The sequence below is a fragment of the Chiloscyllium plagiosum genome, unplaced genomic scaffold (genome assembly GCF_037043375.1).
Source record: "Chiloscyllium plagiosum isolate Xiang-an unplaced genomic scaffold, Cpla_swu_hap1 HiC_scaffold_25, whole genome shotgun sequence".
Lineage (NCBI taxonomy): Eukaryota > Metazoa > Chordata > Chondrichthyes > Orectolobiformes > Hemiscylliidae > Chiloscyllium > Chiloscyllium plagiosum.
In genome coordinates, this window is record NW_028270163.1 from 25,840,152 (window position 1) to 25,862,556 (window position 22,405).

General features: G+C 40.1%; 1 protein-coding gene across 1 annotated transcript in view; it reads right to left on the minus strand.

Moving 5' to 3' along the window:
- usp43a (ubiquitin specific peptidase 43a) overlaps positions 1 to 22,405 on the minus strand; it is a 471,198-nt gene that overhangs the window by 57,960 nt on the left and 390,833 nt on the right. Inside the window, exon 7 of the mRNA XM_043714590.2 lies at positions 20,999 to 21,146. Within this exon, the coding sequence (XP_043570525.2) occupies positions 20,999 to 21,146 (148 nt within the window). The remainder of the gene's footprint in view (positions 1 to 20,998; positions 21,147 to 22,405) is intronic.

Sequence of the window (22,405 nt, forward strand, 5' to 3'; positions counted from 1 at the left end):
TGAAAAATCAATCTTGAATCTTTCACATCAATGAACTAACACTGTATCTCATGACAGCATGGTGGTTTTGATACATTTCACACCACATTTCATTTCTATAGAATTCTATGTAGTGACATGGATAAAATAGACACGTGAACATGCTTACAGTTTGGGAAATTCAGTAGCTCACATGCTAAGTTCCTTTCTTTAATCCTTCCCTTATAAACCTGCAGGTGTAATAGTCAGTATGCATACTCAGGGCTGTGATTTCTGCTTTAGTGTTTATCATGCTGGACAGACAGTGTGCATGACACTATCAGCATCATTAGAGAGTGGCCTCTCACAGAGTCAAACAGCACAGAAACAAACCCTTCAGTTCAACTAGTCCATGCCAAACTAAACTAGTCGCACCTGCCAATGCTTAGCCCATATCCCTCCAAACCTTTCTTATTCATGTACTTATCCAAATGCCTTTTAAATGTTTAACTGTACTCACATCCACCACTACGCTCCAGTGAAAAACGTCCCAGCCTATTAGACTCTCCTTATAACTCAAACCCCCCATTTCCAGCAACATTCTGGTAAATCTCTTCTGAATTTCCTCCAGCTTATTAATATCTTCCAATAACTCAGTAACCAGAACTGGACACTGTATGCCAGAAGAGGCCTCACCAACATTCTGTACAACCTCAACAAAATGTCCCAACTTCGATACTCAAAGATCTGACCAATGAAGACAAACATGCTAAATGCCTTCTTAACTGCCCTGTCTACATGTGAATGCAAACGTCAAAGAATTATATATCTGAACCACGAGGTCTCTCTGTTCTATGTCACTACCTAGGACCTTACTGTTCACTGCCTCTCTTGCTCACAAAGCCTAATGCTCACCAATCTTGCAGCTCAACAGCTCTCCCACTTGTCAACTTTCTCCTACCCCTATCATTCCACTTGCTGACCCTTCTATTCATTAAGCCACCTGTTCATTAACCCTAACAATTCCTGACCCTCTCTCTCTCTCACCTTCTCCTTCCAACTCACCCCTTCCTTCCCCAACCTTACCACTCATTGATCTTCTTGGTCCCTTCCTCCTTTGTGTCACTCCTCTTCAAAGCGCTTTGCTTCTGAGAGAGAAGGGGCATGTGAGGGGGTCCATTAAGATCAGTGAAGGAGAAGGTGAGGAGGGAGAGTTGTCAAGGGTTGCAGTCAATAAGGGGAAAGGCAAGTAGAAAGAGAATACTTCTTTATATTTAATTTATTTTAATTTTGATGTCATTTAAATACATACATAGCAATTTAGGAATGTAAAAGTATTTCAATTTTGAGTATAATATTTTAACTTTGACCAGCAAAGTTCTACAAAACTTAACTGCTGCAATGGGAAAATCTGATTCCCTCCATGCTGAGTCATTTAAATCTGATTTCTTTTTAGGAACACAACCATAACATTAATCAAGGAATTACTGCTATGTTCAGCATTATTATCAGAGTTAGGACTGAGGAATCATAGAATCCCTACAATGTGGAAGCAGGCCTTTCAACCATTGAGACCACATAGACCCTCCGAAGAGCATCCCATCCAGACCCAACCGCCATGTTATCACTGTAATCCTGCATTTCCCATGGCCAATCCACCTAATCTACACATCTTTGGACTACAGGAGGGAACTGAAGCACCTGGAGGGAACCTATGCAGACATGGGAAGAATGTGTAAACTCCACAGAGCCAGTCACCCAAGGCTGGAATCAAACCTGGATCCCTAGTGTTGTGAGACAGCATTGCTAACCACTGAGCTACTGTGCCACCCCACATTAAAAGTTAAAAGAAATAACTATTTGCATTTTAATATGCTTTGTTGAACTATAGAAGTCATCCTTTAAAATTGGAAGAACATGTGAGCTGTATTAAGGCACTAACTCTACCTCAAGTAACTTGGGCTTATAAAAAATCGAGTCCAGGACTTGATTTTTTTTGAAGAACCCTCATAGCTATTCTATGGGTGCTGAGAAAAATTTAACATTATTAAGAGAGTTAATAAATAAATGGCATTTTTCATTTTGTACTAGAGGAGGGAGGCACAATTTTTTTAAATCTGCAATTTAACATAACGTGCTGTACTGATTCCTGCTATTGTTCAACTGTTATTATTAACAAAATGTTGTTACTGGTTTAAGCTACTGGGTTAATGGGTATTCTTCTGAAGTCAAGGGAAAGAACAAAGGGTTTGTGTCAACCGCAGAGTTAATTCCAAAAACAAGTTTGATATTTGGCAATAGTACAGCATCAGACATTGTGCTCAGAGGACGCATTAATGAAAATGCTTTTTGCTGGTGAGTGCAAGACAAATACTTAGATGAAGCTAAACATTATAACACAAAGCTCTGCACACAAATGGTAGTACAGTTTCTTAGTAAGAAAATCTGCTTTCTTAAAATGTCAGTCAATTTATTATCTTATGCAAACTTTTGCACAGATTCTCAACAGGAGGAATTGCTCCCCCAACCCTTGCATTGACATGCACTATAATAATTGCCATAATCATTACTAAATTTTTTGATTTGCATTTGCAAAAAAATTACATTTTAAAAAGATGCAATACCAATTGTTCATTAAGATGCTCAAAATGATGAAGATTTAATTCCCAAGTATGTTAATTTTTCAAAATAAAGGTTGGAGCAATTATTAATTCATCCACTGTTCTGAAAACCAGAGATTTTTCCCTAGTGGTATAGTTTTATTATTATTAAGCAGCAGGTCGAGGGGAAACAGATAATGCAATAAAAATAGCCATATCCTACTGCTAATGACCATCTTTGTGTGACAGCTCTGAAAGTATCATTTAGCAAATGAATAACAAAAAAAGTCTCATTGCAGACGTAGTGCAATGTAACACAGTTACATTGAGCAACCTCACAGCAATCCTTGTATGCTTCCAGTCTTGAATAAACATGTGTAGCTGACAGTTAGATTAAAGCAATTTGGTATACCTCAGGAGAATGTTCCACAGCTACGATAGTGTGAAATGTTGTCTAATTATGCAAACTCTAAACTTTGGGAGCCAGTATCATGCTCTGATTGACTGTGCTGGAACAACAGTTGTTACATGCCTTCCAGTAAGAAAAGCATCTGTTCTATAAAGGTCTTATAATTTATTATTGTACTTTATATACAATTACAATTGTATTGCCATTATAGCTTGGGTCTTGGGAACTTAGCACCTTGTATATTATGAGGTGAAATGTGCGACAGTAGATGTCCCAAGACTATAAATTGCAATAGGAAACCAATAGCTGGGTTTATATTGCTTTATAATTCTTCGCAGTCTATGAACAGGAAATTGTTGCACATTGAAAAGAACAAGGCATGACATGCATGAAGAACACATCCAAATCCCCAAATACATCCACTTTAAGTTGGTGGAAACATTGTCATTACAATTTAAAGTAGTTGGCACTTCTAACCATAGTTTCAGGATTTTTCCAAATATTATTCCATTTATAATTAGTCTTCCAATTTGAACCTATTTATTAGCATACTTAATGTTATCAGAGGCAGGATGAGTTGATTCAAGCACACTTCAGACATCTCAAACATAATGATAATGCTTTGTACTCGTGGCATCAGCAAACATAGAGTAAATTTGCAATCCCTGTGTGAAGGAAAGCACTCAAAAACAAGCACAAGTTGTAACTCACAAGTACTGCCAGCACTGTTCATTCTCTGGCCTCTCTCAAATTAGCTGATGTCAACCAGAAAGACAGAGTGAAGAATACAAAAAAGTGACATTTCCCTTAAGGCGTGCAGGATGAATTCATTTAGGATTCCTGATCACAACTGCTATCCGATAATCCTTCTTAGGAAGTGTTCTCTGCATGAACAGCAGAAGATAGCTCTTATGCCTGACACTCCACACAGAGAAAGTTCGGCCTTGCATAGGAAAAGGCTTTTCAGTGAGACATTGAAGAAACAGGGGACTTGCTAGTTCTACGGGAGTGACAGGCAAACATGAGTAATTCTTTGAAGAGGAGGAATATGAAAAGAGGACACTTACTCTAGTGTCCACTAAATAAATGCTGGCCCTAAAAATTACTCGAAGCAGAAAATAATGTCATTAGTTATTTTCCTTTGGCTTACTTCCGTAGATTAGACCAACAATGATGTATGAATATCATTCCCAAAGACAGGTGATACACTATGAACTAAACCATTGGGTGATAAAGTATTCCAGTTCCTGTGCAAACAACAAGCAATACAAATTCAATAGGCCAAGTGCAGATCTGACAACACAACAAATTATCTCAGTGACTATTTCTTATGCTAAAATATTATTCCAAATTTTTTTTAAAATTATACTATACTAAGGTACCCAGGTTACTTTGCTTGTTTCACATGGTATACTATGAATAAAAGCTATAACCTCCATTCCTGATCAATCACAGTTTGTCACAATTCCCAGCGCTGATAGTCTTGGTTTAGTGGCAAAACAAACATTGAGCAGCTCACCAAATAAAGGGAAAGAAATGAAGTCACTAGTATTGACATTAAGCTCCACCGGGATGTTGCTATAAGAACACAAGAAACAGGTACAGGACTAAGGTCTGTCTCTGTGCTGTGTAATTCTACGTCTGTACAATGACATGGGCTCTTGAAGCACAATCATGGCTAATCCTCACTTTCCCACTCACTCTCCATACACCACAATTTCCCGAGATCAAAACTCTCCTTGTTCCACCCTTAAATATATTCAACAATGGAGCATCCATAACTTTTGGGTTAGAGAGTCCCAAAGATTTATAAATCTTCACATGTAGAAATTTCTCATCTCAATCCTAAATAAGCGACAACTTATTCTGAGACTGTTCCTCCAGATTGCCCAACCAACTGAAATAATTTCTCAGTGCCTGTTCAGTCAAGCCCCTGCAGAATCCTATATGCTTCAGTGAGATCACCTCTTATTATCCCAACCCTCAGGAAGTATAGGCCCAAATTATTCAGCCTGGATTTATGGGATAACATTCTTATCCCAGTAACTAAGTGATCTTTGTTGCACTGTCGCTTAAAAAAATGTTGGAAATATGAAGTCTAAACTACACTAAATACTAGTGTACCTAGTACTCAGTACTTCAGGTGCAGTGTTATCATGATCTTCCATAATAGCGGCAAAACTTTTATTCTTGTACTCTAATCCCTTTGAAATAGATGTTAACATGCCACTTATCTTCTTAATTGTTTGCTGAACGTGCATTTCAAGGATGTGGACATACCAATAAGCTCAACTGGCTAGACAACTAGCATAAGGATGAGCTGGATACCAACAGAATGTGATTTGATCCCCATTCAGGAATACGTGTACATGGAGCTTACATCTTTAACTGTAGCCCTCTACCTGGCATCCTCCATGGTAATACCTTACCAAACAATATGCAGTATGAATTGTTGTTCATTAAAAATGTGACATTTTCATCTTGCATCTTGCACAGTGCAAGATGAAAAGATTCAAATGCATGTCTCTTTATACCAAATGTCATTTCTTTTTTTTTTATATAGATATTTTTATTAGAAATTTAACATTTTTACAAGTTTACAAAAATAAACAAAACTCTCAGATATAAACATTGATATACAATTAGCTCAAATATACAATAGCCAAAATTTGACAACAAAAAAAAAACAAAACAAAACAAAACAACAAAAAAAAACCCAAAAAAAAACAACAAAAAAAAACAAACAGACAAAACTCAACTATCTACTAATCTAACCTACAACTAACCAGGGTGTATATTTAAGTCTCTTACATGCTCGGGATGTGTTAACATCAGATATGATAAAACCCGTATTCGTGCGGGATTCCTCCCCCGAGGGGCCGCGGACCAGCCAGGTTCGTAGTCTCAATTAAATAAAAGCCCTTGTTAGGATAGCCGAAATATCTGTATTTATGTAATTCAAAAAGGGCTGCCATATTTTATAAAATAATTCGGTCTTTCGGTGCACCATATTTGTAAGGAAGTCAAGGGGAATACATTCCATAATTAGTCTGTGCCAATTTGAAAGTCCAGGGGGGCCCTCCGCCACCCAGTTCATCAAAATATTTTTCCTTGCACAGAAAGAAAGAATAGAAAATAGTCTCTTCCCGTACGTGTCCAGGGAGGGAAAGTTCGAAAAGCCCAAGAGGAGAGATACGGGGTCCACTTTTATTTCCGTTCCTAAAATTTCTGTCAGGGTACTTGCTACTTTAGTCCAATATCCACGGATCTTATGACAGGTCCATAAGCAATGTACAAGAGTGCCCACCTCTATTTTGCATTTAGGACACATTGGAGATGCTCCTGCCTTAAATTTTGCCAATCGAACCGGTGCTATATGGGCCCTATGAAGTATCTTCAGCTGGATAGCCTGGGTTCTGTTACAAATAGTAATTCTTCTAGCATTTTCCCAGATATCATTCCACGTTTCTGTGGAGATTTCTAGTCCCAGATCCTGATCCCATGTTTTAAGCAGATTATCCATATCTCCCGATACTTCATCATGTAGCAAATGATAAATATTACTGACGGAAGATACCCCCACTGGTCGTAGGACACTACATTCTCTATCGGATTTATAAAGACTATCTAATAACGTAGTCTTCTTCTGTATAAAATCTCGAATTTGGAAGTATCGAAAGAGGTCTCCATTGGGTAATCCGAATTTCTGACGCAGCTGTCCGAAAGACATCAGGACCCCATCTTTAAATAAATCCCCAAGACATGAGATACCCCTGGCTCTCCAGAGTTTAAAAGTGGCATCTGTTAACCCCGGTTGGAATCCCCATGCTCCCACTATCGGTGCATAGGGGGATGTTTTATGTGAATTACCCTCATTTTGCCGCATTATATTCCAAGCCTTGATTGTATTCAGTATTATAGGGTTTTTACAGTGATCTGTAATGATTTTCCTCTTGTCTGAGAATAAAAGGTTAATAAGTGGGTATTTTACTTGCGAAGCCTCGATGTCCAACCAGATTGATTGTGGATCAGACAAGACCCAATCAGCTATATAACTTAATAGGGAACTTAATTGATATTTCCTAAAATCTGGGAAGTCCAATCCACCCCTTGCCTGTGGAAGCTGTAGCTTCTTCAGCTATGGTTCCAGATAAAGGAACTCAGCCAGCCGTATAATTTACATAAAGCTGTCCTCGGCAGCATCACCGGAAGCATTCTCATAGGATATAGGAGACGGGGCAGGATATTCATTTTGATTAATGCTATTCTACCCAGCCAGGAAATTGGCAGGTCTCCCCATCGCTGGAGGTCCTGCCTTATCCTTTCCAATAAATACACAAAATTAGCCTTATACAACTGACCAAATACTGGAGTAATAAAAATGCCTAAATATAAGAAACCCTCCAGGGACCAGCGAAAGGGAAAAAGGGAACCGTCCGCTAAGCGGGGTATCACAGCAAGGCCACCCATTGGCATAGCTTCCGATTTTGAAAAATTAATTTTATAGCCTGAGAATGCACTAAATGTATTAATAACTTGGATTAAGCGAGGTATGGACATCAAAGGGTTACTGAGGAATAGAAGAACATCATCTGCATAAAGGGTAATTTTATGTTTACCTGTACCAATCCTTGGGGCCACTATGTTAGGATCAGCTCGTATAGCTTCTGCTAGTGGTTCAATTATTAGCGTGAATAACAATGGCGAGAGGGGACATCCCTGACGGCAGCCCCTACCCACACTGAAGCTATCCGAGCCTAATCCATTGGTAACCACAACTGCTTTGGGATCACTATACAATGTTGAGATCCATTTGGTAAACACCTGTCCAACACCAAACCTCTCCAATGTGTAAAACAAATATGACCATTCGACCCTATCAAATGCCTTTTCCGCGTCTAATGAAACCACTACTCCTGGTATCTTTCCCTGATGACAAGCTTGAATCATATTCAGAGCCCTTCTAACATTATTGGATGATCTACGGCCCTTAATAAACCCCGTCTGATCCTCCTTTATAATATGTGGCAGTATCCTTTCTAATCTCAGTGCTAACGTTTTAGAGAGGATTTTAAAATCTACATTTAGCAAGGATATTGGTCTGTATGATGTACAATCTTCTGGGTCCTTTCCTTTTTTGAGGATAAGAGAGATATTTGCCTCTTTCAGCGAAGGCGGGAGACAGCCCTGACTATATGCATAGTTATACATGTCCATAAGTGGACCAACCAGTATTTCTGTAAATTCTTTATAGAATTCAGCTTGAAAGCCATCTGGGCCCGGCGTCTTACCATTTTGAAGGTGCCTAATTGCATCAACTATTTCTTGGGGTGTAAGAGGAGCATTTAGGACCGATACTTGTTCCGGAGTTAGGTCTGGAAAAGTCAAATTTTTAAAAAATGACTGCATCCTCTTCGCCCTATCTTCACAATCCTGTGATTTATATAACTCAGAATAGAATTTTCTAAAGGTCGCATTAATCTTTTTATGATCATGAGTCAAAATACCCGTACTTTCCTTAATAGACATAATCGTCTGAGGGGCCTTTTTTTTCTTTGCAAGAAATGCTAAGTATCTACCTGGTTTGTCGCCATATTCATATAATCTTTGCTTTGCAAATAATATTTCCCTCTTAGCCGTTTGAGTAAGTGTAGTATTTAGAGCTGTCCTAAGAGCTGTAATCCTTTGCAATTTAATAATAGAGGGTCTATCAGTGTATGCTGTTTCAGCCGCTTTTAAGCGGGCTTCAAGCAGACGCTGTTGTTCTCCCTTTAATTTCTTCTGGGTCGCTGAGTAGGAGATGATCAAGCCTCGCGTGTAAGCTTTGATGGTCTCCCACATCATTGACGGGTTGCTAGCTGTACCTGAATTAATTTCTAAAAAAGTTTTAAATTCTTGAGAGAAGTACTTTACAAATTTACTATCTTTCATTAAGAAGGGGTCCATACGCCAATGCCGAGGGGATGTCCCACTGTTCCTCGCCTTAGTTTCCATATATACAGCAGCGTGGTCAGAAATTGCTATATTACCTATTTTACAGGATGATATGGAATTTAAAAAAATTGAGGGGGCAAAAAACATATCAATTCTGGTATGACATTTATGTGGATTAGAGTAGAAAGAAAAATCTCTACCCTGTGGATGAAGACATCTCCATACATCTACTAATCCTAATTCTTTGTTCAGATCCATCAATTGTCTAGATCTGGGAGATACTCCTGCAGTACTCTTGGGAATCCTGTCTATTTCCGGATCCATAATACAATTAAAGTCTCCCCCTATAATTATATGACGGGCATCAAAAGCCATCAATTTTGAGAAGGCTTCTGTTATAAATTTAAAGGGGTGTGCCGGGGGGGCAGTACAAATTTAAAATCCCATATTCCTCTCCATTTATGAGAGCTTTAATCAAGATATATCGTCCAGATTCGTCTTTTATCTGCTTTAGGATTTTGAAAGGGAAATTCTTCCGAACAAGAATAACAACTCCCCTGCTTTTTGAGCTAAAAGAAGAAAAAAAGGCCTGATCAAATCCGCCCTGTCGTAATTTCAAGTGTTCTTTATCTGACAGATGCGTCTCCTGTAGGAGAGCTATATCAACTCTTTCCTTCTTAAGATTTGATAATATTTTCTTCCTTTTAAGTGGCGAATTACTCCCTTTGACATTCCAGGTGCACCACTTAACCGATTGATCAACCATAATCCTCTGGTCCAATCCGAGACCCCTCGGGAGGGGGAACCCTATCCAGAACATCCCGAGCATGGAACATGTAAAATTTACAAAAATAAACCCTCTTTAATACACCCACAACAATACAGTAAAAAACTATTTCTAAATAAAAAAAATATAAAACGTATCTAAGTGGAGACTTTCCCCCTTGTTCCCAGGGGGCATCACTTCCTCTCCAAAAATCCCTCATATCCTCTCCCAACCAATGCCCCACCCTTGACCCAGGCACTCCTCAATAAAGTGAGGAAAATTCAAATATAATACAAAGCTAGAGTTAACAGTGAGCACCCCACCCCCACCCCTACCAACACCTGGGTATATTTGGTAATGTTAATACCATATATAAACATATAACTATAAAATTACCAGTTCAACAAATAATAATTAAATATGATAATACAAAATAACGAAGGGAAAAACAACCCCGCTCCTAAAGACAGAGGTAAAATCGAATAAGGTAACCACCTCCCCCCACCAACACTAACCAAATCCCCCAACTTATATATACATATATATACATACACACACATATACATACACCCCTCATATATACATAAAATAATAACAGAAAACAACTCCAAGGGGGGGGGGGGGGGGGGGGAGAAAATCAAATCCCTCTCCCCACCCCCCATAATAATATTAAGCAATAAGGTAAGAAACAAAAAGGGAGGGGATATAAACCAAAACGGGGGGGGAAGGCAGACCAACATCCATTATGTCCTACAGTTTATCTAAGAGAGTCCAAGAATTCCTTAGCCTTTTCTGGTGATCCAAAGTTATACACAGAACCTTCATGGTTAAAGCGTAACATCGCTGGGTAGCGTAAGGAGTACTGTACATTTAAGTTCCTTAAGCGCTTCTTCGCCTCGTCGAATGCTTTCCTCTTTCGAACCAGAGCCGGGGAAAAGTCCTGAAATAGCATGATCTTGGATCCTTTGTAGATCATAGCTTGGGGGTCTTTTCCGAGATTTCTAGAAGCTTCTAGGAGTATCTGCCTCTCCTTGTAGCTCTGCAGCCGGAACAGGACCGGGCGTGGGCGCTGGTTCGAGCCAGGCCCGCGTATTGCTACCCGGTAGGCCCATTCCACCCTTACCTGCCCTGATCCAGCTTGCAGATTTAAAAGTTGTGGCAGCCACTGCTCCAGGAATGCTGTAAGCTGGCCTTCCTCTTCCTGCTCGGGAAGGCCCAGCAAACGAATATTTTTTCGACGACCTCGATTATCGAGGTCGTCAATATGATTTTCCAAGGTCCGGACTCGCTGCTCGAGAGTCCGGACCTGATCCACGGCCGATTGAGCGGCTGTCTCCGAGGTCGCGGCCTTTAGCTCCGCCCCTCCGACTCGGCGTTGAATTTCTTCAATTTCACGGTCGTGCTTCTTCAGCGCGGCCGAGAGCGACTCCCAACGGTTCCTGGATTCGACGATAAAGGCATCGATCTTCGAGTCAAGCTTGGAAAGCATTTCTGTAAGGCTTGCTACTGTAGGTAAGTCCCCCGGGGCGGCTGTGGACGCCTCTGCTGCAGCTGGAGAGTGTGGGGGAGGGGTTCCTGCTTGCTGAGAGCTGCGGGCTCCCTTCCCTTTAGTCATTTTAACTTAGGATAAAGTTGCTTAAATGTAGCTTAAATGTAATATTAAACCACTAATTCAGTTACTAAACTATTATAAATGATTTATAAATGATTTGGTGAGCTTGGTAGGGGGTAGGTGACCCACTGTGCCCAGGTCTTGGGAGGAGCACTATAGACTCAGTCTTACTGGGTCGCCGCCATCTTGGATCCCCCCCAAATGTCATTTCATGGGACCTCTACATTTTCAAATTCATGGAATCATCAAATCCCTACAGTGTGAAAACAGGCCATTGGCCCAACAAGTCCACACCGGCCCTTCGAAGGGTAACCCACACAGACCCATTCCCCTACCCCACATTTCCCCTGACTAATGCACATAACCTACACATCCCTAGACACTATGGGTAATTGTTTTTTAGCATGGACAATTCACCTAACCTGTGGACTGTGGGAGGAAACCGACAATAATAAAAACAGACAAGTCCTTTGGAATATTATATAGAATGATTAAGATAACACAAGATAAAGTAAGGTAAAATAAGACACAGGAGCAGAATTAGGTCATTCAGTCCATCGAGTATGCTCCACCATTCAATCATGGCTAAAATGTTTATCAACCCCTTTATGCTGCTTTCTCTCTGTAACCCTTGACCCCCCCCCCCTTCCTGATCAAGAACTGATCTATCGCTGTCTTAAATACAGTCAATAACTTGACCTCCATTGTGCCACAATGCGTTCCACAGATTCACCAACCCCTGGCTGAAGAAATTGCTCCTCATCTCTGTTCTAAGGGTTGTCCTTTCACCGAGGCTGTGCCCTCGGATCTTAGTATCTCTTACTAGCGGAAACATCTTCTCCACATTCATTCTATCCAGGCCTGTCAGTGTTCTGTAAGTTTCAATGAGATCTCTCCTCAATCCTTCTAAACTCAATCAAGTACAAACCCAATGTCCTCAGTCGCTTCTCATATGACACGCACTTCATTCCTGCATCATTCTTGTAAAACACCTGTGGACCCTCTCCAGCACCAGCGCATCCTAAGATATAGGGCCCAATATTGCTCACAATATTTCAAATGTGGTCTGACCAAAGCCTTAAACAGCTTCAGCAGTACATCTCTGCTCTTTTTTTCTCGCCCTCTTGAAATGAATGCCAACTGAACCTCATGTTAACTTTTAAGAAAATCCTGAACCAAGACACACAAGTGCCTTTGTGCTTCAAATTTCCAAAGTCATCCCTATTTAGAAATAGACTATGCCACTATCTTCTTACCAAAGTGTATAACCTCACATATTCCCATTTGTGTTCCATTTCCACTTATTTGCACACTCTCCTGGCCTGTCCAAATCCTTCTGGAGCCTCTCCGCTTCCTCAACACTAACTGCCCCTCCACCTATCTTTGCATTGTCTGCAAACTTAGCAAAAAGCCCTCAGTTCCTTTGTCCAGATTGTTAATGAATAGTTGTGGTCTCAGCACTGACCCCTGTGGAACTCCACTAGTCACCAACTGCCATCCTGGAGAAGGCCCCTGTATCCTCACTCTCTGCCTTCTGCTAGTCAGCCAATCTTCTACCCATTCCAGTACCTTGCCCTAACACCATAGGCTCATCTTATTTAGCAGCCTCCTCTGTGGCAACTTGTCAAAGGCCTTTTGGAAATCCAAATAGATCACGTCCACTGGCTCTCCTTTGTCTAACTTGCTCATTACTTCCTCAAAGAATTCTGACAGATTTGTAAGGCATGACCTCTCCTTGATGAACTGTGCTGACTTCATCCTATTTTACCATGCACCTCCACAATCTCATCCTTAATAATGGACTCTAAAATTGTAACAACAGCCGAGGTCAGGCTAATCGGCCTATAATTTCCTGTCTCTGCAGGCTTCCCTCCCTCCTTGAACTGGAGTGTTATATTAACCATTTTCCAGTCCTCTCGGACCCTCTATGACTCTAATTATTCATGGAAAATCACCACCAATGGCTTCACAATTTCCTCAGCGATCTACTTCAGATGGTATTACAAGTTTATCAAACTTATAATAAAATCAGTACCATCAGTGACAGTGGCATGCACATTCTTATCAATCTGTTTCCAAATATGAAATTAAACATAGGAAGCATGTAACTAGACAATGGCTCAAATGGGTAGGCTCAATGAACACCTGATATTGGACATCAGTCTTCATTAAAAGGAAACTAAAAAATAATGTAGGTGCATACTGGTGCCCACAAAGCATTTCCTTGAACTGGCAGTGGATTTCCAGATACATTCTGGGCTGGGACATGATTGAGCTAAAGGAGAAATGACACGGAAGGACAGAACTCAAGGCAGGAGCAATCCATCAGCAGAAGGCCCTGTGGAGATGACAATGGTCTTTGCAACCGCAACAGATCAAGAAACAGAAGATGTCTGAATGAAATTTCCAGAGTTCAGCTAATGCATGGCCTATATTTCTGCCAATTCTCCTAAAATCATTTGTAAAAACGCAAATCTGGGAAATGTACTCTATATTATGCCAAAAACAGCAATATTAAATTTGCTCAAGTGAAAAGATAAGTCACCTATATTAGTAAATTACACTTACTCAACATTACTCACATACCCTCCTTAGCTGTGCTTATGATGAAATTAAGGTATTTAAGGTTCTGCATACTTCGTAAATAAAACTCCAGATTCTTTTATCTAAAAGGTATAAAAGTTAATGGCCAAAATTGAGAAAGAAAAGAGAATGAGAGAGAACTATCACTTGGTTCTGTCATTAATCTGCAATGAGATTAAAAAAAACAAAATTTATTCACTGGCATTAAAATAAAAATGGCTATAAACTTCCTTTGTTATAATAAAATGTCATTTCTGTCATTTGTTTTCATCTCAGCTTTCAAAGCTAATGCATATAAAATGACCTAGCATTATCTTAAGAGACTTTCTGTGCCTCAGTTCCTAATGCAACAAACTACTTTTGCTTCCCTGCAGCAAAACATTTGTCATAGACTTCCTCAAACGACCACAGAAAGCAGCCTCTCAGTTCCACCAACATAATGTTACCCAACAAGCAATGGTAAATCACACATTCACTGGGGGAATGACAATAATGAGGTGATAAAGTGCCCTTCACATACACTGGTATACATGGAACCGTAAAATGGTTACAGCACAGAAAGCAGCCAATAGGTCCATCATTTTCGTGCTAGCTCTCTGCGAGACCAATTCACCTAGACTCAATTCCTTGCTTTCTCCCTGTAGGTCAGCTACGTTTTCCCATATAATTTTGAATGCTTCGATTTAATCTGTCTCCAGCACACCCCATATATTCCAGCTATTTTGTGTGAAAAGGAAAACTTTCAAGGTCATAATGTTACTAAATGCAACATTCCACTCAGAAACATATCACACCAGACCAAACACCAGTTTTTAATGTAACTCTCCTTCAGTGAAAGGTAAAATATTAAAATCCTTCAAGAAAACGGATTCAAATTCTTGTGGCTGAAGTGTAGCTCTTCTAATAGCTGGTGTTTAATTTAAAATATCTCTTGTGAGCACTTGCACTATGAAAGCAGAATCTATATATGGCCAGACAAATGAAAGGGGAAAGAATTTCAACTCACAATTTGTTATATTCTAAACACCAATGATTTTTCACGGTTACGACAGACTACACCCCTGGAAAGGCTATAATATGATGTGATTTATTTAGGGACAAGATGATAGATCAGCTGACAACAATATTTCTAACAGGAAATGCCTAGGGTAACAGCACAATACAATTATAAAATATATCACTGTGGACTGAACAGCACGGGGGAACGGCAAGGTCTTGACTGAATGCAGAGTTCAAATATCTATTTCATTTGTTTCAAAATGGTACAATTAGCTGGAAGAACTGCTTAAAGCAGATATTGAGCAACATCTTAAGCACACGGCAGACTCACTTCCCCAGGACTAGCAGGCAAATGTCATTTCTCTCCTGTCATGACCAGTAATTAAAGATGTACAGCTATATCTAATGACATGCCACATTTTTCATGAAGCTTGCACAGTGACTATATTGAAATTGGCATGGTATAAATCAGGCAGGGTGCCATTTTATGTAGTTGCACACGAAAACAGTGATTTTCTAAATTTCTGTTTTTTTAAAAAAATAGCTTTGCTTACTTTAGACAGAAATCCCATCAACGTCACTGGATTATTGTCCAGCTAACAGCCAGCTCAGTTACTCTGATCTGATGCTATCATTGTATCAATGCAGTATCACATCTTTAAATGTGTTAAGGAACAATGACAGGCATTTAAGGAAATAGTTCATGATGCACAACAAACATATATTCCACTGAAGGAGGAGAATTCCAGGAATGGGATAAATTAATTATGGTTAATCAAGGAAGTTAGGGATAGTATCCAACTGCAAGAAAATAGGAAGGCTCCAGTATGGCAAAGATTAGTGGTAAACCAGAAAGCAAAGTAAAACCAAAACAATTTAAGAGGGAAAAATAAACTGCGAGGGGTAACTAACAAGTAATACAACAATGGACAGTAAGAGCTTCTTTAAACTTGCAAAAAGTAAAGATGAGGCTAATATGAACATGGGTCCCTTAGACAGTGAGACTGGGGAGATAACAATGGGGATCCAAGAAATGGCAGAGGAGATGAATAAATACTTTGTGCCTGTCTTCGTGATAATAACATTCCAAGATTGCTCAACAATCAAGGAATCAGGAAATGAGTAGAAATAAACCCAATAACTATCACCAGAGAAAAAGATATAGGGAAAATAATTGGGCTAAAGGTTGATGGTCCCCTGGCTCTAATGACTTATGCTGAAAATGTGTTGCTGGAAAAGCGCAGCAGATCAGGCAGCATCCAAGAAGCAGGAGAATCGACGTTTCGGGCATGAGCCCTTCTTCAGGAAGGGCTCCTAAAGAAGGGCTCATGCCCAAAACGTCGATTCTCCTGCTCCTTGGATGCTGCCTGACCTGCTGCGCTTTTCCAGCAACACATTTTCAGCTCTGATCTCCAGCATCTGCAGTCCTCACTTTCTTCTAATGACTTATGACCTAGGATTTTAAAATAAGTAGCTACAGAGAAAGTGGATGCACCGTAGTAATCTTCCAAGAATCTTTAGATTCAGGTGAAGTGTCAGTGGGTTGGAAAACTGCCAATTATTAAAAAAAACAGAGAGAAGAAAAGGCCAGTTAATTTAATGACATTCATTGGGAAATTCCACATCTATTATGGAGGATGTAGTAGCAGAGCATTTAGAAATACAGAATATGAACAAGCAAAGTCAGGATGGCTTTATGAAGGGGAAGGCGATTTTTAAAGAGGTAACATCCAGGATCATCAAAAGATTTAATACATTTGGATTTCTAAAAGGCATTCACTAAGGTACTGCACATTAGCTACTTAATAAGATAGTAACCCATGGGCAGTATATTAGCATGGTCAGAGAATTGGATAACTAATGGAACGTAGTGTTTTGGGTAAAAGATGGTATACTCAGGGTAGCAACCTGTAACTAGTGAAGTGTCCCATAGATCAGTGCCGGGACCATAATTATTTTCAATATATTATGGGTAGGAATATGGGTAAGGGCAAGATCACCACTCACATTGAGAAGACCCTCCATTGTGTTGTGTTCCACTATCACTATGCTAATTTGGACAGAATTCAAACATATCTAGCAACTCAAGACTAAGCACCCATGAAGTGGAGTGGGCCATTAATAGCAGCAAAATTGTACTTCAACACAGTCTGCAGCTTCATGGGCCGACATATCCCCCACTCAAATGTTCCCATCAAACTCGGGATTCAAGCCTGTTTCAATGGAGAGTGCAGGAGGGCATGCCAGGAGCACATGAGGCATACCTAAAAATGAGATATCAGCTGATAAAGCTATCAAACAGGATGACTTACATGCCAAACAACATAAGCAGCAAGTGATAGAGTTAACTGAACCCACAACCAGTGAATCAGATCTAAGCTCTATAGTCCTGTCACATCCAGTTGTGAATGGTGGCGGACATTTAATTAACTCATGAGAGGAGGAGGCTCCACAAGTATCCCAATCCTCAATTATGGAAGAGCCCAAAATATAAATCCAAAAGAAAACGCTGTAGCATTTGCAGCAACCTTCAGCCAGAAATGCCAATTGGATGATCCATTGTGGCCACCTTCAGTTGTTCCCAGCATCACAGATACCAGTCTTCGGCAAATTTGATTCACTCCATGTGAGATCAAGAAACGACTGGAGACACTGCATACTATAAAGGCTATGTGCCCTTTCAATATTCCAGCAATAGTACTGAAGACTTGTGCTTCAGAACTTGCAAGTCCCCAGGCAAGCTCTTTGAATACAGTTACAACACTGGCATCTATCTGACAATGTGGAAAATTGGCAAGTAAATCCTATAAATAAAATAAAAGGACAAATCTAACCCACCAGTTACCGCCCCATCAGTCTGCTCTTGATTATCAGTAAAGTGATGGAAACTGTCACCAACAGTGCTATCAAGCAGCACCAGCTCAGCAATAACCTGTTCAATGATGCCCAGTTTGGGTTCCGCCAGAGCCACTCAACGCCTGATCTCATGATAGCCTTGGTTCAAACATGGATGGAAGAGCTGAATTCCCGAAGTGAGGTGAGAGCTGACAGCCCTTAACATCAAGGTTGCATTCAGCTTAGAGTTTCCTGAAGGAGGGCTCATACTCGAAACGTCAATTCTCCTGCTCCTTGGATGCTGCCTGACCTGCTGCGCTTTTCCAGCAACACATTTTCAGCTCTGATCTCCAGCATCTGCAGTCCTCACTTTCTCCTTCAGCTTAGAGTGGCAACAAGGAGCCTGAGCAAAACTGGAATCAATGAATATCAGGGCAAACTCTCTGCTGGTTGGAGTCATTGCTGGCACATAGGAAAACGGTTGTGGTTGTTGGAGGTCAATCACCTCAGTTCCAGGACATTTCTACAGGAGCTCCTCAGGGTAGTGTCCGAGGCCAAACCATCTTCAGCTGCTTCATCCATGACTTTCCTTCCATCATAAGGTCAGAAGTGGGATGTTTGCCAATGATTCCACAATGTTCAGCACCATTTTTGACTCCTCAGATGCTGAAGCAGTCTAAGTTCAGATATGGTAAGACCTGGACAATACCCGGACAATACTTTGGCTTGGGCTCACAAGTGACAAGTAACTTCCATGCTACACAAATTCCAGGCAATGACCATCTCCAAAAGAGATAATCTAACCACTGTCCATTGATATTCAATTGTGTGACCATCACTGAATCACCCACTATCAACATCTTCTGGTCACCATTGACCAGAAACTCAATTGGACTTGCTACAGTAGCCTCAAGATGAGGCCAATGTCGAGGTAACCTGTAGCAAGAAACTCACTTCCTGACTTCCCATAACCTGTCTACCAACCACAAGGCATATGTCAGCAGTGTGATGGGATACTCTACACTTGCCTGGACAGGTGCAGCTCCAACAAGGCTCAAGAAGCTTGACACCAGCCAGGACAAAGCAGCCTACAAACATTCACACCCTCCATTACCAATGCTCAGTAGCAGCAGTGTGTACTATCTACAAGATGCACTGCAGGAATTCACTGAAGATCCTTAGGCAGCACCTTCCAAACCTATGACCACTTCCATCTCGAAGGACAAGAGTAGCATGGGAACATCACCGCCTGCAAGTTCCCCTTTAAGCCATTCACCATCCTTATTTGGAAGTACACTGCCGTTCAGTCAAAATCCTGCAATGCCTTGTGGCATTGTGGGTCAACCTACAGCACATGGACTGTGTTGGTCCAAGATGGCAGTTCAGCACCTCCTTCTCAAGGGCAACTATAATAGAAGTGAATCATAGCCAAGTTAATGGATAAACCAAATAGCAAGTGGTAAGGATGGCACAAAGAATGTACAGAGGTATATAGATGGGTTAAGTGAGTGGGCAAAGACTTGACGGATGGAATTTGATGTGGGAACGTGTGAGAATATGCATTTTGGCAGGAAGAATTGAAGAGCTGAATATTATTTAAATAGGGAAAGACTGCAAAAAACTGCAGAGTGGACGGATTTGGGTCAATCATTAAAAAGCTAGCATCCAAGTTCAGTGGGTAAAAGGGAACACAGATGCATTGCTGGCCTTTATTTCAAACAGAATGGAGTATAAAAGTAGGGGAGTCTTGCTGAAACGGAACCACACCAGGAATACTGCAAGCCGTTTTTGTCCCCTTAGTTAAGTAAAGATATATTGGTATAGAAGACAGTCCACAGAAGGCCTTCAAGGCTGATTCCAGGTCGGGAGTGATTTTCTTATGAAGAGGTTAAATAGTTTGGGTTTGTAGTTTAAAAGGATAGGAGACCTTACTGAAATGAATAACATTACTGGGGGGTATAACAGGTTAGATGCAAAGAGGATTTTTCCCTTTGTGTAAATGTCATAGGTCACAATCTCAGAATAAAGGGGTAACCCAAAAGGATGCAGAGGAATTTCTTCTCTCAGAGGGTAGTCAATCTTTGAAGTTCTTTACCTCAGAGAGCTTTTGAGACTGGGCCATTAGGTGTAACCAAGGCTGGGAGAGACAGGCTTTTCATCAATAAGAGAATCAAGGCTTACAGGGAAAAGGCAATAAGGTGGGAGTTGAGGATTATCAGATAAGCGTTTGAATGGCACAGCAAACTCGATGGCCCAAATGGTCTACTTCTCTTCCTGCATCTTATGGTCTACCAAAGATGTATCTTCACCACATTAGCATAAATATTTACTTAATTTTCCTCATTTTTCAAATGTGCAAAGCAAAACAATCCAAGGCTTTTTATAATTATCTGGCACATTAAATATGTGAGTGTTTTGACTCTGATTTTCTCTTCATTATCGGCACTCAAATGAAACCTGTTGGCAATGCACTTGCGTTTTTCTAATAAGTGACCTACTGAATGCAAAACACAGCCAGTGGTGCCAGACCTGAGATCCCAGCCTTGGGGCCCGCTGCTTCTTTGGAATTTGTGACCGATACATTTGCACCAGCCAACTGTCCTATGCCAGATGCTTTGAACACAGAGTTAAAAATGGATGGAAATAATGAAAGATCATCAGTGCCTACTGACCAGGTAGCACTGTGTGTAGGTGTAACTATGTGCACATTCATCACAAGATGAAAGAGCGTCTGACTTCCATCTCTGTCAGTAGGTGGTTGTGAAGACAAAATATTGCATTGATTGTGCTGCCTGGAGTAGTGAAGCTGCATTTAATCACCTCATTATCTCTCTTTAATTTCCCAACATTTTCAGGAATGCTTTTCTATTATAACAACTCTAAACTCAACTTTTCTCAGTTCATATCAAAAATAGAAGTCTCGGATGACAGTGTTTTGTTGATTTCTTTGTCTAAAGATTGATGTGACTATAAGACCCCTATTTTCTTTGAAGATTTCTGAAACTTCACCGATGGAGATTAAGTCTGTTTACTCTGAACTTCATGAAGATTGACAGCCAGCTCAATGAACAGATAAAACTTGCAAATCGCTTGCAGTGTAGTATGTAGTATGCCAAGGAATCGTTCAGAACTCAGACGATGCATAGGTTTGGCTGCTGAGAAGGTGAAATGCCTGTTGTTGTTAGTATTAGCAAAAATGTAGATAAAAACATTAAAATCATTAAACCCCACTTTGTAATTATGAACTCTTTTTGTCTGAAACTTGCAAGGGCAATAATTTAATTCCCAAAGTCATATGGTACCTGACAGCTTGCTGCCCTGTTCCTGCTGAGTTACAGATGAGAAGAAGGACTTTGCCAGTTGCACCATGTTGTATGAACTCAACTGGAGTTGCTTCAAAGCCTTCGGAAGCTGCCTTGTAAGAAGGTGCAGTCATACTCTGGTAACGCCCTGTTTTGCAACAAGACAAGCAATTCAAGATTATTAGTGTCAAGGTCAGATTTTGCTTTACTTACCAAAACCTGAAAATGAAACAATATTGCCAAGATCAATTTTAGCAGCACCAACTTTACTTTGTCTGCTTAAAAATATTACAGTCTTTCAAAAAGAATCTAGTCTTTTTTTGATCACAACAAAATATGGAGAAGGAAGATAAGTTAGTCCATATTAATCGATCAGCAAGAAAGTTGTAACATTGTTAAAATTGAATAGGTTCCTCTTTTGTCATTTTGTGCAAAGTGTAATCCATATATTAACACACAAAATTACCGATATCAACCTTATAACGTACATTGTTACCAGTTTGAACCTCTATGCTCTTCATCCGCTCCCACATTTTAAATTAGAATATCCAAAATTGTACTTTCCTCCACCAGTTACGATCATTATGTGATTTTACCATTTATATTTTCCAACTTAGATTGATGGGAGTGGGGGAAGGAGTTGGATACAAAATAGTGTCTGTTTCCAAAAGTTGGTGAAGGGAAAACCATAGAGATCATAGTCTAAGATCAAATTAATTGGCATTTGGCAAAGCAATGGCCGACAAATGATTTGTCAGAAGTTCAGTAAGTTTGACTGACTAGATTTGAAAATGGAAAGGTCTAACAAGGGTAGTGTGGTTGATGTATAGGTGGACTTTCAAAAGGTGTTTGACAAGGAACCTCATGAATAAATTCATTTTCAAAATTGAAGCCCATGACATTAAATGGTCAGTACAGCATGAATACCAAACTTATTATTGGGCAGAAAGCAGAATATAGGGTGAATGGTTTCTCATCAGGTTGGAGGAAGCAATACAGTGATGTCCCTCTGGGTTCTCAGTTTCAGGATGAAAGGTCTTTTGAAATATATGAATAATATGGATGTGGGATCAAAGGGCATATTTTGAAAGTCCATACACTAAATCTGTAAATGTGGTAAACAATGAAGAGAACAGTTATCGGGTTCAGGAAGACAACAACAGGCTGGTGAAGCACAATGATGGGGATAATTTAAAGCACATAAATATAACACAATACATTTTGGCAGAAGAATGAGAAAGATATTATTATGTAAATGAAACAATGATAAAGTAACTGCAAAAACAGACACAAAAACAAATTGCTGGAGAAACTCAGCAGATCAGGCAACATCTGTAGACAGAAAGTAGAATTGATGTTATGGGTCCAGTGACTTTTTTGTTTCAGATTTGTCAGTTGCAGTTCTTT